At 25.1% G+C, this 27,849-nt stretch overlaps 1 protein-coding gene across 1 annotated transcript in view; it reads right to left on the bottom strand.

Moving 5' to 3' along the window:
• Positions 1-325: 325 nt before the first annotated feature.
• LOC114121801 (bromodomain-containing protein DDB_G0280777-like) overlaps positions 326-27,849 on the bottom strand; it is a 48,930-nt gene continuing 21,406 nt past the window's right edge. Inside the window, exons 2-6 of the mRNA XM_027984273.2 lie at positions 24,459-24,593; positions 21,981-22,123; positions 15,330-16,037; positions 5,771-6,334; positions 326-1,379 (exon numbers count right to left, since the gene is read on the bottom strand). Coding sequence (XP_027840074.2) covers positions 978-1,379; positions 5,771-6,334; positions 15,330-16,037; positions 21,981-22,123; positions 24,459-24,593 — 1,952 coding nt within the window. The 3' untranslated portion in view covers positions 326-977. The remainder of the gene's footprint in view (positions 1,380-5,770; positions 6,335-15,329; positions 16,038-21,980; positions 22,124-24,458; positions 24,594-27,849) is intronic.

Here is a 27,849-nt window from a genome sequence, read left to right as displayed (position 1 = left end):
TAATGCACACCAGAGCGGTACACACTTTCTTACCTTTTTCTTGGTTAGTTTTAAAATTATTAGGAATATTAAATATTGATCTCTCAGACATAAAAAAAAGATCAGATTTTCTATTAGACATCACCCTAATATATGCTGTAAATTGGTACATAAAAAAATAAAAAACACTTAACTTTAAAATCAACATTCATATTCATCATTTTGCACAAAATATTATAATGAAATATATATCAATTTCACTCTATGTAGGCATGTTATATGAATTAACTTACAATGTGGAATTATGAAAAACATAAAAATAGATTTTATAAATTAAGTGCGAATATAATATAGTGTAATATATTATTTATTGTTTTATATCTCACATAATAGACAATAATTGTCCAATGCTGTATAAGTACAATATTGTTTTCTACATCATACTATTTGATTAAGCTTATTATTTTAATATGGGCATAAATACATTTAATCAATTATTATAGCTTTAAATGATGAGAAAGTTTATAATATGTAGTAAAATTATTTAATACTGTTTAGTAAAAAAAATATGCATGTATATATATAAATGTATAAAAGTTTTGTTACTACATAATAACATACAATTATAAAACATATTTTATATTAATATCTATAAAAAATGAGCAAATTGAAAACTATTTGACTATTTGAAGCGTCTAAAAAAACATTATGTGTATTATATAGGTAATATTACCATGTATATATCACCTATATATAATGTTCATATTTAATAATATTATTATATCACAAAAATAGTAAATATCTAAAATAACTAAAACCTATTTGTTACAACCGTATGAACGTTATACATAAATTAAATAATAAATAAAACAAAATAAAGTTATTAAATATTTGCGAAACGTCGTATACATAACAAACGTGTGCGCTTAAAAAAAAATAAAATAAAAAATTGGCCTTCTGTTTTTTGTTTATGGGTGTGATTAGGACAAAGTATCCATTCATCTTCGGAACGACACGTTATCGAGGACTTCGGTGGAGGTGGTAGTGGTGGTGGTTGAAATTGACGAACTTGCCACGGGCTCAAATTGCGATGAATTGGTGGTGAGATCGGACTTGTTCGACTCGTCTGATGTATCTCGTGAAACAGCAGCGGTGGCGGCGGCTACAGAAGCATCCATGGTTGGACCGGCTGAGTACGATGAGAAGAATGTTAGTGCTTTCATCAGCTGATAGCTTTTCGATATTGGAATGTTGCTATCATACAACTTCCTAGATGACTTGCAGTCAACATAAAACCACCAGTTGCACTTGAGTATGGTCTGGTCAAATAGTGTTGACTCGGGGCACAGGAAACTCTTTTGCGTTAGACCGTCATCGGTAAACGCGCACACGTGGAACACCTACAACCCAAAACATAATTCTAAATTATAATATCATTTCGTTTATATCATTTGCGTGCAGTAATGCTATTAAATTATAGACTCAAAATGTAACGATACTATCATAAACAATAATTCACTATTTATTTTATAATATAATTTACAGAATATACATGCACGATACGTATTAATTAGTTAAATGCAAATAATATAATATTATTATTTATGTTATGTAAAAACAATACTTAGAATTGAAAATTTGAAAATATTCAACTATAGAATTTTCACTTTACTCGAAAATCACAATTTTAATTTTGATTTACCAAAACAATATTATATGAACTTTAATAAGTGTGTCTACTAGATAATACTAATACTTAATATACAATAGATATAAATTTGAAAAAATATTATGTTTAAACGATCAACGTGGTATTTTAATGTAATTATTTCACTAAAAATAAAATAAAGGTGAATATTATGCACATTTATATCGTTATATATGTATGTTTAATATTATAGTACATTATATTAGGTTCATCATAAATAAGCCTTGTAACTGCATTAACGAAGTAACATAACCTATTATATCTATGCATGCTGTATAAAATATTAATATATTGATTTAATAATATGTATCGGTATCGAACGCAAAAAATAATAATATTATAATTTACAGGTTATTTTTACATAGAAAAATCTAACATAATACATTATCTATGTACATTTTAAATTATATTAAATCAAATTGTTTTGAATAATCCTATTAAAATATTATGCATTTTCAAAAAACATTATTGGGATCAAAATAAATCCAACTATTTATATTAGCAGGTCATAATAAATAAAATATTTTTACGTGTTTCCCATGATATTTAACTGTTGGGTGGGTGCTATAAAAAAACTTTATTTATGACCTTGTGAAAAAGCATATACCCGTATAGTCATCGTAAATACCGTTATCTCTTACTATACTTTGTTTGTAAGAAAATAATGAAAAACAAATCCGTGTTATGGTTTTCATATATTTGTTTTATTTGTTTAACCTTTCAAAATTCCTTTTAGATTTTCGTTTGAACTATTTTATGTTTAAAATAATACAAATATGTGTATAATATATATACATTGGTGTGAGCATTGGGTAAACACATATCTTGTTAAATACAATCGTATCGATAAAGGTCAAATAAAATCAATAAATAGTGCATAATATTTACCATACTCCTTAGAAATGTACACACAACTAAATTAATTAATTAGAATCTCGTAGGATCATACAATGGATGTAAGATAATATAAAAAATAATAATTTTAAATTAAAAAACATCCAGTCCTTATAACAAATCCGGAGTTATACATAGGCAATTCTAATACTTCTACGTCCACGACATGATAATAGTCTTTACTATTTGGATTTTAGCTGGTTCTGACAATTGAATTTGGAGAACATCGTAACCGCATGTGTTCTATGTTCTATCCGTTTTAATAATGCGTAACAAAGACAATTTTAAATCAAGAAAAATATTGTATTACTTTAATATTATTTTTTTTTTATAATACATCAATAATATTGACCTATCAAATAATTTATATGTACGAATAGTCTCTAGGGATCCATGTAAAACTTTTAAGATATTTTGAAAGAAGTTATCAGAATTTTAAAATTGCATTAGAATAATATTTATATAGTAAAATAGATTCTTCTGAGAGTTAATTAATATTCATTTAACGGAGGCAATTTATACGAGTAACGATATTCTTTTAACAACAATACCTACTAATTACCTATCCAAAATAAAAACAACCAATCACTATGAAATTAAAATGGATTAACTCAATCACAATATTAAATATCAATGTTCATTTTTAATGCATTTTGAATCAGTATAGTGACATAATATACTTTACTTTTACAGTTTTACTTATGTACAATTACTTAATGTATTTTTAGTTTTTATACTTAAATAAAATAACATATTAAGCTCTATGAGACTGCGCATTGTAAGAATAAAATAAACAATTGATACACAAGTTAATAGGATTAATCACATAATAGGATAACCTAATGTGTAAGTATTGGAATACTTTATAAAAGATAGGGAACGTGCATAAAATTAATAAATTAAATAATAACGATAAACTATTTTCTACATTTTAGAATTTCGATTATAGATATTCAATAAATACTATTTATATTATATTTATGTAAAGTTTTTATACATAAATAGCAGATGATAAAATGAAAAAAAAAAACAAGTTATGCTCGTAACAAAATAATAATATAATCTTTGGAACGAAACGATGGTAGCCGTTTTGTACTATTGTTATTATTATATAAAGCGAAGTGACGTTATGTACCAGTGTAGCCGTTCATAAGGCATGTGTGTGTGGATTTTCGTTATCTGTGCAAAACACACCGCTACCAAGAGTTTGGTGTGAATATTTCGTTGCAACAACGACCCTTGTCTAATTTTCCAGTACTGTTATCTAAAATTTCAGGTCGTATTCGTGTAGCTAGGTTTATTTAGTTGAATTTTCGTAAGTCTAACGAGAGTAGGTATAGGTACGAAAGATTTGAACGTCCAATCTTAATGACCAAGAAATGTCACTATTTTCCTGAAAATTATTTTATTTATCGATGTGTTTTTTTCTTTTCCAACAATAATTTCATAAAATTATGTATATGTTATAATTTGTTTTTAATAGAATGGGCATAATTTATTTGAATTTAAATTTTAGCAACTTAATAATAAGCTATTGTGATAAAAATTGGAAACGATATTCTACGTATTTAACCTTTTAATAGTTTTGGTTTAAACTTAGATTTTTTTTCGAAAAATATTATTTCTATGTTACACGTAAAACTGAAATTTATATTAAATATTTACACAACATAAATTATTTATAATATCATTTTAAAATTTAACTATTAAAAAATGAATTAGTTTAAAGATAATTAAAAGTAAAATACAATAATTCAAACATTTTTAAAAATCATTTTAGTATTGTTTTAATTATAAATACCAATTTCTTTGCTTATTTTAAACAATATTAGTTTTATTAGTATACTATAAATTTTTAATGTATTATAGATATAAAAATTAGATAATTTTTCATTTCTAAAAATTGTATGCTCATAATTATTTTCATGTTATACATTTTACGTAAATTTAAATTCAGGAGAAGGTTTAATATTTTACTCAATCCTAAAAGCATTACGTATTAAGCAGTTGAGAATTTAAATGTTATTTTTTTAAATTTTGGTACCATACCAAGTAGTACACAAAAAAAATGCAAATACATTATGTATTCAATTAATTAATTAAATTTTTTTGGTATTTAAATAAATTACAGTTACTTATAATTTATAAATTATAATACACCTTCAATATGTATAATATTTTAAAATCATAAAACTTATTTAAATTTTGAATGAATGTTAATCAAAAGGTGTAGTTGATAAAAACGTCTTCATAAAAGTGAATCTATTTCACCAAAATAAAATCGAATCAATCAATTTGTTAGTGAACGAGCACAAAACATGATTAGTTTTAGGAATGTTCAACTCAGTTACATTCTGTCATCAATTTTCATTATATACTATTGAATACTACTGAATAGATGCTCTATCTTTATGAACAGAATACATTCGTACATGTATTCATTTATTATTTTATTATAATGCACACAACAATACGTTATCGGTAGTGACAAATAAATGTCCATACATGATCTATTAATAGATTGTAGTATAAGAGTCTTTTAACAAATGAACTATCAAATGAGGAATAATGACTTGATATAATAATTTATTGTTACAATTTTGTCAATTAATATATAGGCACTGTTCGGATTTTTTATTTTCATACGATTTAAAAGCGAAAAATGATATCATAATATACTTAATATAAATAGTGAATACAACTCATTAATTTATATTCATTTTACACAATACTATGTATATATTAAACGATAAAAAATGTGTGGTGCTATAGATTTAAGCATAATAAATTTATTTATTTTTTTTTTATGCATTTATAAATTAAATCATAAATTGTAAAATATTATGAATAATAAATATAAAGGATTTACTATTTTTGAATTTTGAATTTTGTCTGAATTAGGCTATTTTGGAAAACAATTAAAAAAATATTTAGTCTTTCTTCAATCGTAAATTTGAAAATAATATGACAAACTACATAATATGGAGATCGTTAAAATTGTTATCAGATATACAATGTTACATATTATATATTTTTAAATTGTTTATCAAAGTTAATTTGAAAAATTCAATAACGTATACTAACAATTTATTAATGATACCTATATGAATTTATTTTTATGAAATACATATGCAATGCACCTGATATAAAATAGATTATTTAACTTATTATTACAAATCTATTACTCACCATGCAGCCCAAATCCTCGTCTCCATACAATCCGGGGAAATGTTTCTGCTCGCCGCAACTGAAGGTCGTGTCGGGAAGATCTACTTTGGATACAAAGTTGTCATCGAAATTCTTATCGTATCCTACAGGATAGTATTCTTTGGGTGCGTTCATAACCTTGTGGTTGCTCATGTATTTTGACTTGTACGGTTTAATAGGTATTTTCTTGGCGACCGTCTGTTGGTCATCCGGAACGTATGCTGAGGTAGGTGGTGGTGAAGTGGTAGTCGTGGTAGGCAACGTGGTAACAATCGTGGTCGTCGTAGGTGTGGTTACGTCGTCGATGGCCTTCGGGTAAAACGTTTGCTGCTGTCGATGTCGGAGAGCCATGGCTAGCTGTTCAACGCTCACGTTGTTGGCAGCTGCTACATTGAATAACGACATCATTGACGCCGGGTCTACTTCGTTTGATAGAGGTGAATTACTGTCAGTTTGCTTCTTTTGATTATTATCAGTCACCGGCAATGTTGGCATCACGATTATCGGTCGTACGTCAACTGAGTTTTGTGGACTTTGACCGAACGCCTATCAAAAAATGTGAAACATAAAATGTATAAGTATACGAGTAGATACAGTATTTATTAACATAATAATATTGTCACTCTCATTATAATATCATGTTAATACGTGTAAAATGTTAAAGTTTTGTCAGTTGCTTAAATTCAGGTGGGATCTGGCTGGAAAATGTAAAATTAAGAAATAACTGCATCTGAATTTGAGTTGGTAGGAACCTACATTGATAGCCATAACATAGTAATGCGCAAGTGGTTAGAAGGGGTAAAATGCAAGTATACAATTTACAGAGTTTTAACATAAAACGGGCGATATGTTACGGTTTTGGAACGACAATAAATTAAAGTACACGTGATACGGCCGATTAGAAACGACTTTATGGTTTATACATAAACCTAGATAAATTACTGTTATATAGTGATGCACTAATGGAGAATCACTGGCTAGATTATAACAAAATAATATAATATGCATAAAATATTATTGTAATATGGACTATGGTTTGTTGGTATGAGAAGAGGCACGGTAATACGAGTAGTAGAGAAAGGTTAGGGTCAACTTTATTAAGCATAGGTGTATATATTTTTTGGAGTAGGGTTACATCGTCACAAAGCTCATGTTAAAATAGATGACGCGTTATAATATGATCCCAGGCATGGAAGTTTTCAACCTCCTATTTTCATATAGGATTGTTAACTGTTGTACGCACTTCTGTTACGGTTATTACTTTTTAAACACTACACCTGATATCTGTATATATTGTACAGAATTTAATATTGTAGTTATAGTATTTTATCATACAATTATTATCTATAGTCTATAATATGTAGTTTGACTAGTTATATGTCAATAGAAATTATAATACAAATATATAGTTTTTATAAAAGATAGGTAGACTCTTAAATAAAAATCGTAAATAATATGTTTATGTCAATATTTATCTTATCATTTAAAATAGCCATTTTTCATATAACTTTATTTTTAGATTATAGGCAAAAAGGAAAATATTATATAAATAAATCTTGTATTTACAGATATTCAAAAATCAAATAAATATCTTAAGTAGTATTTGGTAATACAATGTATAAAAAAACACATAATTATATTGTAAATAATAATTGTGAGTAGGTATTAGATATTGGGAAATTGTAATGTACTAAATCATATTATGAATAATAATTATAATATGTTATTCACTTCACAAGTAAATAATACGATAATAATAAACTAAATCTCGTAGGTTGCTAACCGCAGATTGTGAAACGCTGATCTTTACTATTTTGAAATGCATTTCTATCAAAATTATATTATAATCATATGTATTTACTCAGGTAACGATGTAATATTCTAACGCTTCGGCCACATGACGGTTATAAGTATGAACAGTTTGATGTCCTATATACTCTATACATTAATCATAAATAGGTTTCTAAATTTTGAAAATTACCTATTATAAAATAAAATATGCAATCGTACTCATGTTATTTTACCATAAAATATGTTTATATTAAAAAAAATTTTAATATATTAAGCAACGTAATTATTTACTATAATTTACTAAAATCAAAAAATAATTTTATTTTATTATTTAAATAGAAACCCATTTTTGTTTTTACTATTCATTTTTTTCCATTTAACTTTTGTAGAATTATTGGCTAGGTACGTGGTACATATTATTTCTATTGGTGCATTTTCAGTAATTGACAAAATCGTTCGTTATTTTCCTGACGATTTAAATTATTGGTAATTATATTTATTATTTATTGTTATTTATTTATTTTAGACCATGATATACATACACAAAAAGAAAATAAGAATAATGGTAGTATTTAATTTTAATTGCTATTATAAAATATGCAAAATATTATACATATAACTTATTATTAAGCATCATAGACACTATATTATCAAATACCTATTAATTTATTTAAATCGTGTCAAAAATACTTGTATATTTCGTGTTATTTTAATATACTTCGTGGTACATATTGACTTATTTGGAAACACACTGGTTGGAAATATTATTTTGTACAAAAATTAATATCTATTCATTTAATTTGATCATTCTTAAATTGTTTTATAGTATTCCAAAATATATTGCAAGATTTATTTCTACATATTATTTTACGATTGTTAATATTTTAATTTAGATAATATTCAGGAAAAATAAAGTAAATACCTAATAACCATTATTGCTGAAGATCAAATAATAATAACAAACAGTTATTATAAATAAAAATATATTATATATTTTAAATTAAAAACATTTATTTAGCATTGTAAAATAAAAATATTTTTAAGTGATTTTGTGTAGTTGGTTTTAGATGCAAGTTTAATTAATTGGTTCAAATAATAAGAAAATAGCTATAACTATTACAGATCTAAAATTATAAGTATTATCCCATTAATATTTTTCAACACCGTATTATACTTAATATAATTACTATTCATTATAATAAATATAGTCATTTCGCGATGACTTATATAAATTATTGTAGTTAGTATCCGTTATAATATAATAATAATAATTACACAAACGATTTTATAACCTAAAATATTAAAATAATTATAACTCATCGCATAACTCTCTTTAAGACTTAAATTACTGTAAATTATTTCAACTTAATCGGGTCACAAAATTACATTAGATCTACCTACCATTCATATTATAAGTAATCATTAAAAATAATTCCACAATAATTTCATAAATATTAAATCACTCTTACAGTCTTATATTTAAACATTTAAATAAGTGGGTTAATATTCCCAAAACATAATTATTCAAAACCAATACTCAAGAAACATAATTAATACCTATTTTATTTAGTATTAATGTAATTATATTACATATATATTTATAATAATATACATTATATAATTCATATCTTCATAACGTCTTGTAATATTACGCCATATACATTGAGTGTTTTTTTGAATTTATTTTCAATCAAAATACATAAAAAATATTCGTTATAACCATGTACATTTTTACCATCTTATTAAATAAAAATAGTAAGTTATTATTATTTTTAAACATTTTGCGAATAACTAAAAATTTTGGCGATTTAAAAAAGTAAATATTTTGTTAAATTATAGTTTAGTAAAAACAATTTTTTAAGTATGATTCATCAGTAACACGTGTATCTATTTACATTTTTGTTTGGTTTCTTTTAATATTACAACTTATGCGTATCTTAAAACGGATTTTCAATAATTTGGAAGAATTTCGATGTCACATCATCAAAAATACAGCTTAAAAAAAGGCAATTAATCAAATTATCATTAAATTTATAGTATACTTCTAAACAGGATAAATAAGTAATTAATTAACAACTATTAGGTAGCTGGATAAATCTAATTTATATATGTATATATTATGATAAAATATGATGGTGGTTAGTTAAGTTACCATATACAACAATGCTGTGATTGTGTTAAAATGATTTCATTTAAAACAACTAAGCTAAAACAAAACTAGTATTACCATTGTGCTCAGTGACCTACTTGTTAATGTGTAGATTATATGTTTATTGTACATGACGTTTTATTATAAAATTATGCCCAACTACAAATTATTATAAATTTGAAATTTGAATACTTATAGGCTGTAATACAATGATTCATGACATAGCAATTTTAACAGTACAACTACTTACTTAATTACCTTCAAATGCTGTGGTCGTCTAAATCATATCTCGTAATATTATACAAAAATAATGAGGTGCAACTTCCTCTGTCTAACAATGTACATAAATTTAAATTTGAATTTTCACAGTCTATCACATATTATGCACATAATAAGTATATTAAGAGAAAAATGATTGATTTTATATTTATTTGATGTGTGAATATTGATAAAAAATCCTATATTTTGTACTACTATTAGTTCAAAAGTATTAACTTTGTTAATACAAGTATGTATTATATTCAGTATACAATATAATATTTAATTAAACATCAATAAATAAAAATATTAGTTTGAAATGTGTTTTTTAATATGAAATATTATTAATTATTATTATTATTATTATACTTAATTTTATATTTTTAAGTTATTACTAGATATTCAGAATAGCCTTTAATACATTTTTGTAAATGTTGATATTAATATAAAAATTCATTAATATGATACTTGGTTATATTTTATTCGGTCAATTCTTATAATGAGTGATAAAAGTTATTTAATTTCCTTCCAATGGGGATTTTCAATATTTTACATTTTATTTACATAATAAAATATATTCAAATAATATACCACGCAGCATTATTACGAATTGATTTATGACTAGCTCAAACTGAAAAATGATTGTATTTAAATAATGTAAATTTAATGATTTGCCAGAGGGGATTATATTTCAATAGAAAGCCACTGGCACACATGTCATTAGACATATAGGTATCCGTTGTATAATAAAGTATTTTTTTATTCACAATATACCGATATTATAAACTGTCAGTAATCACATATTCACATTTGTATCAATGTATACAATCGATGCTGTTAGATACGTTCACGCTGAGTATTAATACAAATAATAAGTATAATCATTACTAAAATAAAGTTGTTAGTCAAATGATAATGCGAATTAGTGTTTAAAATAGTGGAAAACATACAAGAATGGATGTATAAAAATCACTTAAATGGATAACGCCTTGATTCGACCTAATAGAACTTTAAATACAAGCAGTCATGCATAAATAAATATCAACATAAAGTGTTACTTTTGACTTAAACACTCAACAATTCATATTTTATCATTTTATGGTATATAACAATCATGCAAATTGTGTATTTTAATTATAGATATTAGGTACTAATCGTGTATACGGCATCCTGAAAATATTAATTAGACTTCATCTTACGAAAAATATTCATTCTACGAATCGGGGTCATATAATTTTTACTTTCTCGACGAAATTGCAATAATGAACTTACAAATAAATTATTACAATTTTTAGCAATCTTATAATTAATTTAAAAGTGACTGTCTGTATTTAAAAAAAAAACGAATTATACATAGGTATATTTGTTATTTCATACGAAAAAAATAATATAAAAGTATCATTAAATACACTAAATCTTAAAACCGTTTATATTTTTAAAGAATTATTTATATATTTATGTTTTTAATTTTACATAGACATCGTATACGATATTTTTGAGTTAATGTGTATATAAAATAATAACATTCATTTTTGAAACAATGACCTTTTTTTGATTTTATATCCTCTTAATGAATAATAACAAAAATAAAAGTTCTTTGGTTTTTTCAATTACTATATCAATTTTCAATAAACTTTTAATTATTTTTTTGAATTGTTTAACAATTAATGGGTGTATTAAAAAAAAAAAAAAAAAAAAAAAAAAAAAAAAATTGTGAAATTAATTATTATAAATGATAGGTAATACAGTCAGACAATATATTAAAAATATAATAGAAGCCCAACTTAAAAATTAAGTAATTTTTAGGATGTTTGTGATGTCATTGATATAATTTCAAGATAATTGTGAAATTGAATAAGTACCTAAGAACAATTATAATTTAAACTTTAATTGGTAAGTATGTATAATAATTTCAGTTAATCAAGCTCTTATCATAATTATAATGAGTTCAATACCTACATCTATATAAAATAAATTTTTTAACAAATTTATTTAAAAAGAGAAAAGAGAAAAAACATGAATCATTCATAAACATAAAGTTTTATACTTGTATATAGGTGATTAGTAAGCAACTATAATTTTTATATGAACAAAAAAATGTAAGGAATATTATTTCCATTTTCTCCAACTTACAATAAAATAATTCTGATTAAATTGCGAAGATATGTAACGATATAAAATATAATCGTTGTTATATAATATTATAATGGTGTATAAAAAAAATAATATTTTGAGAAGACGTCGTTTTTTAATATAAAGGTAGTATTGTAATATTGTAACTATTATGACTATATAATCTATAAAATTATATGTTTTAACAAATCTACTAATTTATTGATAACAGTTGTATTCAGAATTTTTATTATCAAGAATAATATTATATAAACCTATAAATTATATTCATACACTAAACATAAATGTAGAACTACAATACATTCTAAATAATGGTTGTAGAGACATACGAGAAATCTGTGAATAATGTACATAGATGACTAATCATGCACGTCTTACCTCGACTTTTAATCCTCAGGAAATGTGCGACGTGTTTCATCAGACTGGAAATGATGTGGCTCACAAATATAATATCATATTAATCATAAAATAGTGAATACTATATCATATATAAATATGATAATACGTACAGAATTTGTTCCACTAGAATTAATCGCACTACACACTGCTATTAATAATACGTGTTTGTGGAAGACTATATGAAAACGGTTTGATCGAGAATTGAAGGAAGAAGCACACTGACGATTGCGTTTTCCAAGTTAACACATTTTAGAATGGTAAAGTTAAATTGGTTCAAATAAAAATTATAAAGAATCAAACTAACGCGAAATAATTCAATGTTACCAGCTCGCTATTATTGGATTATTATGTATATTAAACGGTGTTCGTAGTATAAAGTTTGACAACTCAACCATGGTTTTAATTCAGTAACCCCATTTATCATTATTCTAATCTTCGAAACTTAAAGGTAATTTTTAAGTTAAAAAAAAAAAAAATTAATGAATAATAAAATATAAACAAAATTATTCAGAGTACATACTTTACAAGATTAAGTCATAATATGCCTCACAGATTCATTAAAAATATAAACAATTATTATTAATACGCTCTAAAACCGTCATATTAGTGTTAATTTTAATTTATTATGTTACACGATAATACAATAGGGTGATATACAAAGATAAATGAGGAAATTAAAAGTTGAATCATAGTTACATTAATTGTGTATGAGGATTTTTAAAATAATATTTAATTATTTTATATTATTGAGGTTCAATATAGATTTATTTAATATATTTATATATTATAGTATAAATTTAATAGGTTTGTAAAAATAGTGTTAAACCTCGCTCAAATTGTTTGCAACGTTATGTATTTTTAGTAAATATATCACACTGAATAGCATTTTATAAATGCATATTGTACAATTTAGAATATAAAAAGTATAAGTGTGCTTTAATAATAACCTCCTATTTATATAATAAAAAGTTAAAACTATTAGAACCTTGCAGATAGAGTACAAAAAAATGTATTTACTATCTATAATAGTAATCGAAAAAGTAGTATATATTTATATCATGAAAATTTATTTGGTACATTAAATTATATAATTGATTAATTAAGATAAGTTTAATGTAGGCAAATAAAATTTTGATATACAGATAATTGAAATAAACATTAGTAACATACCTTGAATTGCATATACTTAAATGAAATTATACACCGGTTTAACCTAGGCCTACATTATTAATAAATGAATAAATATTTATAAAAATATTTACAACGAATGACATAAAACCAATGTCTATACAATGTTAGGTAATATGAATTTAAATTTAATATTAACTGATTAAATGGTTTTATCATTTAAAAAAATTCCTATAGGATTATTCAGTGAGTACTTATTAAAAGGTTCATTATAAATAGTAATTAAACATTTTAAAATGCATTTAAGACTTATAATATAGTTTAGACTAAAAAAAAATCATGATATAGCTTACATTATGTAATATACTTTTAATATTAAATCCATAATGCAGATTAATTTATTATTATATGATAGGTACACTATATTGTATAAAATAACGGAACTTTATTTCGTGGTAACAAATTTTTAAGGGGCGTTTTATTAAAATACTTTTTTTTATTAATTTTACTTTAGTGATATATGTTTTATAGTTGATACCTAAGTACTCAATTTTTAATGCATTATGCTAGTATATACAAGACGTTTATAACGGAAAGTTAATGTCAAATGTAATATATCTTGGTAATTTTGGTAATGTAAACACATTACAAAGGAAGAAACGAAAACAATTGTAGAAAATGTACAAAATACAAGTAGGTACCTATAATAATATTATTTAATTATACGAATACATATATATGTATATATATATTTATATATTAATACATGTTATGCATGCGCCGTGCATCTATATAATTATCTTATTAAGTAGGTATTGTTTGGTAGAAAATAATTATTATAATAATAATTCACACATATTTTATTATGCTGTATGCGATTTTTGTTTCGTTTTTATAATACTGCAGTATAACAGATAGCGTAATCTTTATTCGATCGATTTGTGTACGTACGTAAAAGCTTGAAAAGCTTAAAAGTGACATTTTATTCATACCAATTGTCGAAAAATAAATGATATACGTATATATTTACGTTTTGAAATAAAAGTATTGTAAAAGGTTTAAAAAATAATAAAAAAAACTCAGTCGATCAAGTGTATGATATTGCAGCCGTCATTTTAACACGTCGTGTGACGTGCGTTCTTTGCATAAAATCGTGAAAACAAAATTATTTGTTCAATCAAGTGTTTAAACACACACATTCAACAGAGTCCAAGTCCCACCGAAGCCAACTGTTCAATAATTGTCTAACAAAAATTGGGATAAATACACACCTAATCTTATATTTTTATATTATATTGTTAGTTCGTTTACGTTGGTTTATAAGTTACCAAATAATAAATATTTGACGATGTATAAATACAATGTCAATCTACAAATAATTCGTCCATTTGCATCACAAGTAAAATAAACACCGACACAAGTCGATCTTAAATAACGCGATTTATAAGTCAATATATATAACCGCGTTCTAGTTTATGAACACTTCTAACAGTCATTGTCGATAATCGTATGTACCAACTACTGAAGTGGTAATAACGGTTAAAAATTGTAAATGATTATAGGACGTTTTTGAATAACTGTCTCGTCATTGCAAATCGTATCATATCTGAATGGTAAACGTACGTTTTGTCGTTTTGTCAATGACACGTGAAAATATTATTATTCTATAGGCCTCATACTCACATTGAAACGTCTGTTGGCCGCTTGCTGCATGGCGTTATGGTAGTACACCGGCGAAAGTTGCTGTTGCTGCGGTACGATAACCGACGGCTGTTGCTGCGGCGCGATCACTTTCGTCTGTTGCTGAGGCACGATCACCGTCTGCTGCTGTTGTTGCGGTTGTTGCGACAAGATCATCGCCGGCTGCTGTTGAGGTTGTTGAATAAACATCGGTGATAAGAGCTGCTGTTGCTGTTGCGGTGGAGATATGAATACCGTCGATGGTATCGTCTGACGTTGAGCTTGCACCAAAGCGACGGGCGCGACCGCGGGTTGCATCGTCTGCGGCCCTGTTAGTCGGCCGACGGTCGGCGTCGCCACCGGAGACATCGGCGATTGCCTTTGACCACCGACGAACGGCGAAGGTTTCGGTGGTTCCACTGCGACTTTGGCTATGGACTCGGGAAGGGCGGCGAACGCTGGCACGGGCAGTGGCTTCAATAACTGTTGTTGTTGTTGTTGCTGCTGCTGGTGCTGTTGTTGTTGTAGTTGTTGTAGTTGTTGTTGTTGTTGCTGCTGTTGGGCAGCCAATCTGACATTGCGTACCATGTTGTTGGCCGCAGCCATCAGTGGCCGGAAAGGCGGTACCGTGACCACGCCAACAGAATTCCTGCCGTTCATTTTGGCGTAAGCCGATCTGTCTTGATTGTCAATGTTGGCTATAGCGTTCGACTAAGAAAAAAAAAAAAGAGAAAAGTTTTTTGTGTTACAATTTGATGATAATAATATATTCTTATATAATATTATAATGAAGCTAAAAAGTAATTATCACGTACCCGCATGGGTCAGGTTATAAAATAGAGAAGGACTTTTTTTTTTTTTTTACGACCTAGGAAAATGTTTTAATTATACAATTATACACGCAAAGGCGCTACAGACATTTTTAACGACATTATTTTTTCACTGTGTTAATCACCGACAGTGTCGTCACCTGTTACCAAACGGGATTTTGTGAAAATTTAAATTTAAATTTAAAAAACGAAAATTATTCTGGACGTGCTTAGAATAAACAATCAGTGTTTGAAAATTTAATTTTTATTTTTTTTGTGCCGAATATCTGTGGCCATTATGAAATTGTAACCTCGGAGGTAATTCGACAGTGATATGACGTTCATAATTAAATTAGGTAGAAAATTGACAATATTCGTCCACGCATTGTCCATTTGTGCATATTTATTGTTTGGTTCGCACTATAGTAAAATCTAAAAAAATATAATTTTTTTAATATTAATGTAGGTATATCATATTATCAAGTCATAAAACTTTATTATGCTCTATTGAATAAAATAATATGTACCATCATATTAAACATTATTTTATGCTAGGTGTAAGTTAGTATTATATATCATAGTTTTAATTAAAAAAAAAACTACTCATACATATATCTATAATATGTAGTTGGATTTAATGAAAATATGGCATTAATCAATATTCTATAATATACGAAATTAATTTGTTGAAATATTATGATTTTCATTCATTTAAAATTATTTTTAGCAGTATAATATTTTCTTTACGTATTAGTTTTTTATTTATCTTACGTTTTACTATATTATATTATGAAGAATGAAATATCAAATTTTCTATAAGACGGATGAATCTGAAGTAAGTTTATACTTGGAAATGGTGAAATTATAATTCAATGTAAAATCATTTTCTGATCTCAGTTGAGTTTACACTGTATTCGATCATACATTTATACTTATTCCTGGTATTGTCATAATATAATATGTACTGTATACCGTATACGTCATAGTAGTAGCATAAGATCCGGGTTGCACAACAATCTTGAAAGTCCAACAGAATGAAATAAAAAGTAAAAACACGCACAGACAAGATTAAGATGATATTTTTTTATATAAGCGGTGGTTTACATGGAATGGAATCATCAATATTGCTAATACATTTGGGAATTTTCTATTATTTTCTTCTAGCGCAATAAACAATCGCAAATAGATACATGGATACGACACAAGAGATTCGATTAGGATCGATTTGAAATTCTCAGAAAATATTGTGCTGCACATCTCGATTATCCGTTTTTCAAGTTTAATTTATACCACAAAATTATTACACCTAGTCCTATATGAACCTGTATATTCGTTACGACTTAAAATGTACGAACCACGTTCGCTTCGAACATGGTTTCCCTTCCTATGTACCGTTACACAAATACTGTGTAATCGTGTATTTATAAATAAATGGTTTCAAATAGCTTTTATTCATTTACATATTATAAAACTAATATGATAATAGCTTAAAGTACAGTATAGGAACATATTTATTAACTTCTTTGGATGGTAATCAGATATGTCAAAAATTGAGTATATTATTTTATTTATTTAAAACGTGATACTTTTATACAAGGGAATCCATTTACATTTTACATGTATACTGCAGCTTACTGACTACATAAATAATTTCTGAACAATTTGAATTTATTTAAAATACATTTTTCCTCACAACTTGATATTATTACAAAACAACATTTTTGAAAATAAAAATTATAATTTTACTAATTTTATCGTTAAAATTTTATCAAGTTTATACATTTTAATTTGATATTTTTCGCATTAATGTTTACAAACCTAATTTTAAATAAGTACTTAGTTAATTATATTATAGAAGTATTTAAAGTTTATATGAGTGGTATAATGACACGTAGGTATCTCATATTGGTTCAATACTTAGTTCAATTAAATTTAAAACACCTGTAACTAACAAACTATTTGTTCTAAGTTCAATTTGTATGTATTGAGATACCTACACTGTAAAAACTAATCATTTAAGAATTAAATAAAAACAATATTTATGTTTTTATTAAAAAAAATTAAAAATATAAAACACAATAACAATATTATATTATAATTTTATTACACAGACATAAATATTTTTTCTTAAATTGTATTTCCCTATGACATCACATTTTGTAAGAATAATACTTTAAAAATGAAAAGCTTTGAAATTATGAGTGTTAGACACTTGTATAGATAATCTTGTCTTGACCACAAATCACTTATTATTAAATATTTCACCATAATAATATACCGTATTGTAAAATAGAAAGCATTTATGTTTCATGATTCATTTCGAGATTGTATTTCTTTCGATTTAAGTAAACTGATTTTGTTAGTCATAATTGAAGAAGCTATCATATTATATCATAATACAATCGCAATGGTATTCCCATCAGTGTCACATTATATAATATTATTTTTGTCTTACTCACATTTTTTATAATTAATGCAAGAATAGCTATAGTGGAAACTAGTATACTTGCATCACTTTAATTTAAATGGCTTTTAAAATGTACGAATTACATTAACTTAAAAAATAAACTCAAAACAATACGATATATTAATTGAAATTATCAGAAATGAACAAAAATATAATTATCTTAAAGACATACTCGGTTGTATTAATGAGATGTTCATAATAATTATAAAACTATTATATACTGTATTATGAATCGCTTTGTGACTAATTTTAGTGACTCTAAGAAAGCGATTCACAACTTGTGGGTAATACCTAACTCATTATACTAGCGGGATTTTCTTTAGAGTTAAATTAAGATAATTTTTTCTATTATTAACTTATAGATTGTAAAAAAAAAGTGTTTTAAATTAATACACTCAATAATTTTATTTTAGTAAATTAAAATTCTTATTTATTTATTATTTATTTTTTTTTTTTTTAACTCAACTTTTTTGGGGATATTTATTATAATTCTTACCCAATTTATGGGTAATAGTCTCAAAAAAAAAAAAAAAAAAACGAGGATCCACCGCTCTAAATATTATTTTATCAGTAGTTGGCAACCTTTTTAAGCTTTTGGGCTGCATTCAAGAGTTAAAAAATGTTTCATGAACCGTGTAGGACGAAAATATAAAATATTTAATTTAATTGTCATATTTTTGTAACGGATCGTATGGAATAGTCGTGAGGACCTAATACGGCCACAGGAGACCCGATTGCTGACCACTGATTTAGATTATTCTTTAGATAATATATATTTTTAAATTCTACAAACATTGTTGTATAAAATATATATTTTTTTATTTAGTCTTTTAAAAACATATGGGCCCCACTAAATAGTTTCTTACGTAGAGCCCATCATGGTATCTTACATCTAACCTTTTACATTAATTATTGTTCTATCTATACAATTTTTTTATTCATATAGCTACTTTATAATTAATTTATTAATTTATCATTGTATTATTTTTTATAAGTGGATAATTTAGGATATAATTAATATCTATTATTTAATAAATTAATTATTAGTAATTTATCATTGCATATGAGTAAACTAAATTTAAATTTCAATAGGATATTTAGGAGCTAAATTTTTGCTTCACTTTCATAACTTGTTAATTTCAATTTCTGAAATACATATATTTTAATGAAAATTGACTTTTATATACTATTTACGTTAAAAAAAAATTATATTTTATAAGTGTCTTAAAAATAATAAAGATAGCTTATAATGTTATTATGTATTCGTGTTAAACATACATATTTGTGATTTAAATATTATACAATAAGCACTATAATAATATATTACAACTTATAATCATACATTTTTTTACATTTTTTTGAATAATTAATCAAAAATAATAAAATACAGTTCTAGCCATTTGCATATCGTTGTATACATTAAATTGAATTCAGGTGGTAGAAGTTTCTCACGGATATTAGCTGATTACAATATTAAACGTACAAGTTATGTAAATCATGATTTCCATTTAATTTTTCTACTTGTGTCACAAATACTTTAATTAAATCATTATATTTAAATTCTAGGTATAAGATATGTATCAGGAATCAGTAAAATGATTTAATTATCAAAGAAAAATGAATGAAGCAGTAAAAAAAATATTTAAAAAACAAGATTTTTTTTAAAAAAAGGCAGGTCAGTGTGTACCACTCTGTTGTACTTTAAGTAACCAAAAGGTCAATATTATAGATCTATTAAATTTAAATTCAATAATAATACATCTATACACTCGTAAGTGTTTATGAAAAAAATTTCGGAGCGGAAACAGTCTATCAGCCTTTATTACCAAATGTTATCTTTTTTTTTTGTATATCGATGTAAGTCATTAATTTACTTTTATTATTATCATAAATTGATATAATTATTTTCCCGAAAATGATGCATTAATTATTACATTATTAATATTTAATTAAAAATACAAAAAAAAAAAAATTAAACATTTTTAATTAAAAAATAGTTTGAATTCTTTTGCGATTTTGACAAATGTTATTAAAATTCTAACTCCAAATGAATATAAAAAAAAAAAAAAATATGGAAATAAAAAAATTTCTTATGCCTATAAATATTTGAAAAACTATTCAAATTATTTTGAATATTTTTGTAAAACGATAATATAAACATTTGGTGAAAAATTTAAGTATTTATGGTTTTACGTAAGTTATATCAAAAAAACAAAATCGATTTTGTAAAAATTGGATTTACGTAAAAATTTCCGTTTTTCTTAATTTTCTGTTTGTTGTTCTCAATTCTAAGAATATGAAATGGAAATTTAAGTTTGACCTCTTTGAAATAAAAACTCGATTTAATTTTATATCCAAAACTAACCTAATTTCTGGAAATCGAATCACAAAAAAAAATAAAACAACAAGATAAAATCAATACATTCATCGCTCTGCTCAGAATCTAAAAAATATTCAATAGGTAGGTACCTACTTTAGGTTGAGAAGTTAATAAATATTTTTCTAAAATACTTGATGTTTCATTAAAATGTAATAATTCAAGTTCTTAAGTCATTTTGCAGTAAATTATATGAGTATTATTATCTGCCAGAAAATTACCCTTCTTTATATTTAAGATTGAAGCTATTGCTATACCTAAATTTAAAATGGGGGACTAAAAAAAAAAAATAATGATAATAATACCAAAATAGATTATTACACTCACTAATGTAAATTTTTATGTAGTATTAATCAAGTCTAAAACTTATGTTTTCACAATACCTACATTGTTAAATATATTATAACATGACATGTTTTATAAGATGATTAAAATATGTTTAAAAACAGAATTTTACAATTAGATGATATCAGTATTCAATATGATCAGTTGTTTTTTTATGGCATAAAATATAATATCACAATGAAAAGTATAATACCACTAAATTAAAGTGAAAATATTGCAAAACGTGTCAAATAATGTATTATGTTAAACATCGATTGGAGACGGTGTTTCCGTATTTCCGCGTACGGCGACAGTATAGCCAGTGATGGTAAAATATAGAACATGCACTAGTCGTATTTTTTTCATAGCTTGTGCCAACTGAATAATTTAAAACGTCCCGGAACTTCATAGCACCGTGACTGGAATATCGGATGAGACTATATTATATAAAGTATTAGAGAACTATAATAAAAAATGATAAAGAATTTGGCGAACGATCGCGAGGCGTAAACAACATGTGTATTATTATCATATGCGTAAATCTGTGTTTACATTTTCCTACCACAATAACCGTTAGGTAAAATAATATCCGACTTATAATGTACGAAGCAATATGATAATATTGCATACTTATGAGACAGAATTGTACGTATTGTTTTGTACATTTTAATACTTACTGCATGATTGTTTTTTTGCGATACGGCTTGTAGGGGTTCGAATGATCCCGGTACTGGAAACCCATTGACTGAACGACGCTTACTATTTTGTTCCAAAGACGACAGCGATTCCTTAAATCCGAGTTCGTCGGCCAATTGTATTCCTGTAAAACATACAACTTGAGTTTGATATTTTTGATAGGTAGGTATATGTGTCAAAATTCCAATACGGACGATCGAAGTTTTGATATTATTATAATATTTCAAAAACCATTTCCTACTTTAAGAGACACGGCAGCTTTAAGGCAATTGCTAAATTAATATAAAACATATTTCAAAGAATAATCTATATATATTATAGTATAATGAATGGTATGCGTTTAAATGACTTAATTAGCTATCTAGAATATTTCCTATACCAGTTTGATCCCATATAATATGATAATATTGGAAATGTCGGGAAAACTAACACTAAGTTAAAGAAAATTAAATTTAAAAAATTAAACCTTTCTCTTGAAGATGAATAATCATGGATATTTAAAAGAATAAACCAGACTTTATATCATTGTTTTCTATTTACGATAATATTTTCAAAATAATTCGACTAATTTTGAGCTATTTTTAGGCATAACATTTTTTTTTTTAAGTAGCAAAATTATTTGCTAGATTGAAATTCTTGAAAACGTAGTACAAAGATGCTTGTAATTTTTTTATTTCTCCAATTCAAAAATGCATCAAAAATCTATAGTCACGATATTTTTTAATGAGCGGTTAAATTCAAAATTTTAACAAAATTCACAAAAATCGTAAAAATTAGGTACCTAGTAAATTGTTTTATCGTTAAAAATTTTTAAACGTATTTGTTTTTATACATAAAATTTGAAAGCTTAATATGTCACGATTCTTTATTAGTTTTTCAAATTAATATATGGAAAAAAAACCTGAAAGCAAAATTAATTTTTTTAAACATTTCAATTTCAAATGTTTATAAGATTCGATATTCACCCATAAAATAATTATTTTTTGTTAGTAATATTATATTTTTAAGTAAAAATACTTTTTAACTTTTGATCTACTAAAGTACTAACAATAGATTCTCTCTCCTATGAGAAAAAATGTTTTGACAAAATGAATCTAAGAATTTTAACTGATTAAAAAAAAAAAAAAAAAAAAAAAAAAAACAACAACAACAAAACAAACACGTCATACTATTGTAAAATCAATACATTCATTGCTCTGCTCATAATCTAAAATACCTACTTTTAAATATTAAATTAAACATAATCATTATGAACATTCCCGTATAAGCTATATTTGATTTGAAATGCTGTCCATTAAATTACTTGGTAAATTTACCGGTATTTGAATTTCAGATCTACCTATACAGTTATTTTTAAATCTAAAATACACGTTAAATATTTTTCATTTAAATTGATGACCCAGTTATAATGGTTATTTATTTATTTATAAAACGTACTTATGTTTATTAAAATAATTAAAATATTAAATAAATATTACTTCATTCTAAGATATTATTATACACATTTATATTTTAAACTCAATATAATATGATAGAAATATTTTTATCCACTTTTAAATATTTTTGAAACTAATGTTTTAGAAATATTTAATAAGTAGCATATAATTTCAAGCTACAATTACTTTTATAATTGTGTATTGGTTATTCGAATATATGTATGTTTTTTATTCTGTATTGTGTTTTTGAGTAGTAAAAATATCGTATCCTTCAATTGTGGTGTGTTTTATGGTATATAGTTGGATCCATTTCATATGTTAGGGGTCAAAAAAAAAAATAAAGTACGTAATAACAATATCCAATAAAAACGATTTTATTATTTTCTGGAACTTAAAAATGAATAAAATACAAGATAATATATGCCTAAGTGGCTAAGTATTTGTATAACGATTTTCTAAACGTTCACATTATATACTATTAAAAATATTTAAGAACTTTTTGAGCAATTTATGTATATTTTCAATTTTCAATTTTTTTTTCCAAGTTTCTTTTGCTGAAATTAAGATAAACTCTCTACTATAAATTCAAATGAATGGGTTTTTATAAAATAAATGATAAAAAAAATTAAAATTTTTCTAAAATTGTTTTTATACTTCAATATTCATAACTCTAATTATTCTTAATAGATAAATACATTATGAAAACTTAAAAAAGATTGAATAATTAAATGTATCATATTAATTCAATTATTCAGATTAAAATAACTGTTGATTAATTTACCCGGGTTTTCGATATATTTTATTTCAATAAATTTTGTATCAGCGATCTCTATGGATATTATTTGCGATAAGTTTTTCATTATTTATTCGATGTCAATGAATTATTGGAAATGGATTAAACATTATACATTTATACATTTTTTTAGTTGCCCTCCCCTTTTAAATATAAACCTGTTATTTCTAAGAAAAAATTTATTTAAAAATTACTTAAAATATATTAATTATATAGAAATATACTCTTACCAAGTCCAACGTATCCTTTAAGGCCCCCGAGATTTCTCACGCGAAATAATCCAGATTTTTTTAGACCACAATTGATTGACAGCCCAAAATCTGTTTCGAAAACACATGTCGATTGTACACATCTCCATGTCATTCCTGCAAACAAATGATCATCAAATACAATATTAATATTGGATTCTATAGTGCTTACAACTATTGTAATAGTAACAAGATGGTATTCATAATTATGTTAATACTAAAAATGTTTGAAATTGACATTTCAAACATGATTAAACATTTACGTATCCAATTAATTTTAATTACACCGATAATGTAAATATGAAAGGATATAATATATTATATAGTTATTATGTTTTATGTGAGTGAAAGCTGCCATACTATAAGCCCATGACCAGTATGAATCGACAATTTATTATTTGATTTTCATACTGTGATCAATATATGTATATTATTATTACCTATATAGTTGTACAGTTTCGTAGAATTGTAATTAATGTGTTTTTACAATACTGTCAAAATACCATGCCACGCACAATGGATACACAATTATTATTATGACCTATACAAATTGTATTTGAGCATCTAACTTTCCACGCAAAACTTGTGATTATAATATACATGTATAAAAATACGATAATTTAAAATAAGTGAGTACCAATATTACCTGTCGTAATTACTATAATGTTTAGAAACTATCAAATAGTGTTTAATTGTATAGACTCATATAACTACAATAGAAACTATTATAATAACACATAGGATATGAACTGTTTACTTTGATAATAAAGTATAAACAGATGTTTCAATATCATTAATTAAATGTGTGCAAATAATGTAATTAATAAAATATTGATAAATAATGAAGTATATTTCACAGTTATGTTTTTGTATTCCAATACAATTTTTCATTTAAAATATCTATCATTAGTTTAAAATTAATTAAAAACCAATAAACAAAAAAAAAAAAATAAATAACGCTACAAAACATCAAAAATAACGACTAATATCGTACTATAATATTCTACTCTATCGTGATTCATTATTGGATGATATATGTATACTCTTGTATAATATAGGTTTTGAATCCAATATCATTTTGAATGAAATAATTTTTGTTAGCTTACATTATATTATATCCTTAAAAAAACAAAATAAATCGTCAAAGCAATACTACTAGGATAACCTATGCAAACACTACAAAAATAAAACGCCTTAATGTAATTCTTCAATAATTTATCACTTTTATCTAAACCTAGCATCCTGCAAATATACCTATACGTATAGGTAATTTAAAAATTGAGGCTAGTGTAAGATACATCATTACACAAAACAACTGTTTAAATTTATCATTCGTAGTAGCATCTATAGATATGAACATTATGTACCTCACTAGTGCCATATTCAATTCAAAAAGGAATGTATTAATTAATAAGTAATCATATCTAAAAACCCAATTAAGGTACACGTTTCGTGTAGATCCCGAAGCATAGTCCCACATTAAATAACGCAATGAGGAAGCTGACAAAGCAGTTTGAAGAGTGATAAACAACAACAATACATCTAATAATCTTTTTAATCATACAACGTTTATATACTCAGAAGTACAGTTTAAAAAAAATTTATATTAATCTTTAAAAAAACAAATGATATACAATGTTATAGAAAACAAATTTAACAATCTGGTTAAATCCAATAAATTCCAACCGTATGAAAGAAATTACACCAAATAGTCTCTGAATTTGTCACACTAAGATCTCATTTGTGGTATGTACATTAAATAAAGCAAAGATTAAACCATTATATGCATGCTGTTTATAAAATACAGCTAAACTTGTAGTTTTTCACTGTCTTAATTTCAAAAAGACCACAAAAAATTATATATATTCCAAAAAAGTGTATATAAAACGATCGAACCATTTTCAGATGTAAAAAATAACTTATTATAATTTAATGTAAACCAATTAACTTCTAGTTGATGCTCAAAGAATAATAATAATACTTTTAGGACTCAAAAATTAAAAAATAATAATAATAATAATAATAATATAATGTAGTTACAAACTTACAAATAATTAGGAGTGTTAATATCTAATAAAATCTATAATCCATCGCATTTAAGTTACATTTTTCAATTTAAAATAACCATTTGAAAAACTTGATAATTATTTAGTATGTGTAGAAATATATGATATTACTATATTCGAGATTAACGTCATTAATAAAAAGGCATACATTTAATGTTCTCACTTGCCTAGTCATCATTACAGTAAACATCAAAGTAGTTGATAATTATTATTAACCATACAATTACACATGCTGAAATGTGGATATATAAAAAATAATATAAAATAAAGTTCAAGTCTGATGCAAGTTGAAACTATTACATTATATTATGAGTGTTAATTTTTGGACGATTATTATAGTTGGTTTAGACGTATCATATGTGTTTGGCATAAAACATATTCAAAGTTTTATTATTATTCACTTTTTATATTGCTTGATATTAAATGATGACTCACGCACAAAACTTCTTCAATTAATTTTATTTTTTTAAATCTATATAGTATACAAGTCAAATAATCCCGCTAATATAATGTATAATATTTTAGTGCTTTACAACTGCTTTTAAAAAGCCATTTACACATTTATTTAAGAACCATTATACACGCTTGTTCGAATTTGTACACGACCTGACCCCAAGTATACATGTGAACCGTAAATGTGCAGTTTGACTTGTTCACACGCCTCGGGACAGGACACGTTCGTTGGTTGACTCGCGCACACATCAAACAAACATACATACAGTGTCATACACATTATATTATTGTAGTCGGATTTTAAAAAGTACAACGTGTAAAAGGTCATTCAATCTGAAACGATCGTATCTACGTATCTACATTATTTTGGTTCGGCCGTGTATTGAAACCTCGCGGTTAACGTCTATATAGGTGGTGTGTGGAAATTGTTCATAAAGAAACGTAAAATTATACGAATACATAAATAATATAATATATATTAGTTCACTATCCTGCATTGAATCTATTATTTAATATTACTATATTATGGTTATTAACCTTTGGAAATCGTTGATGTTTGAAAGTAGTTCGGTTAAAATTGTATTACGTTTCTTAATAATACCTACGTAGGTAATAGGTATATGTAGGTGAAGATTTTACTTTATATTATTTATAAACTATTATGTAGGTATGCGTGTTAGATATTCATACCTGTATGACGGTATTTAGAAATTGCAGTTTTTTTTTCTTTCATTAAGTATATAATTTTTTAAGTGTTTTAAGTGTTATTATGGTACGTGTTATTATTGTTTTAGGCATGCTAGATATGTTGTTTATTATATTTTTACGGTAAAGCCTCCGGTCACATCATAATC

Source organism: Aphis gossypii, chromosome 2 (assembly GCF_020184175.1).
Source record: "Aphis gossypii isolate Hap1 chromosome 2, ASM2018417v2, whole genome shotgun sequence".
NCBI lineage: Eukaryota > Metazoa > Arthropoda > Insecta > Hemiptera > Aphididae > Aphis > Aphis gossypii.
This window is presented reverse-complemented; position numbering and strand designations above follow the sequence as displayed.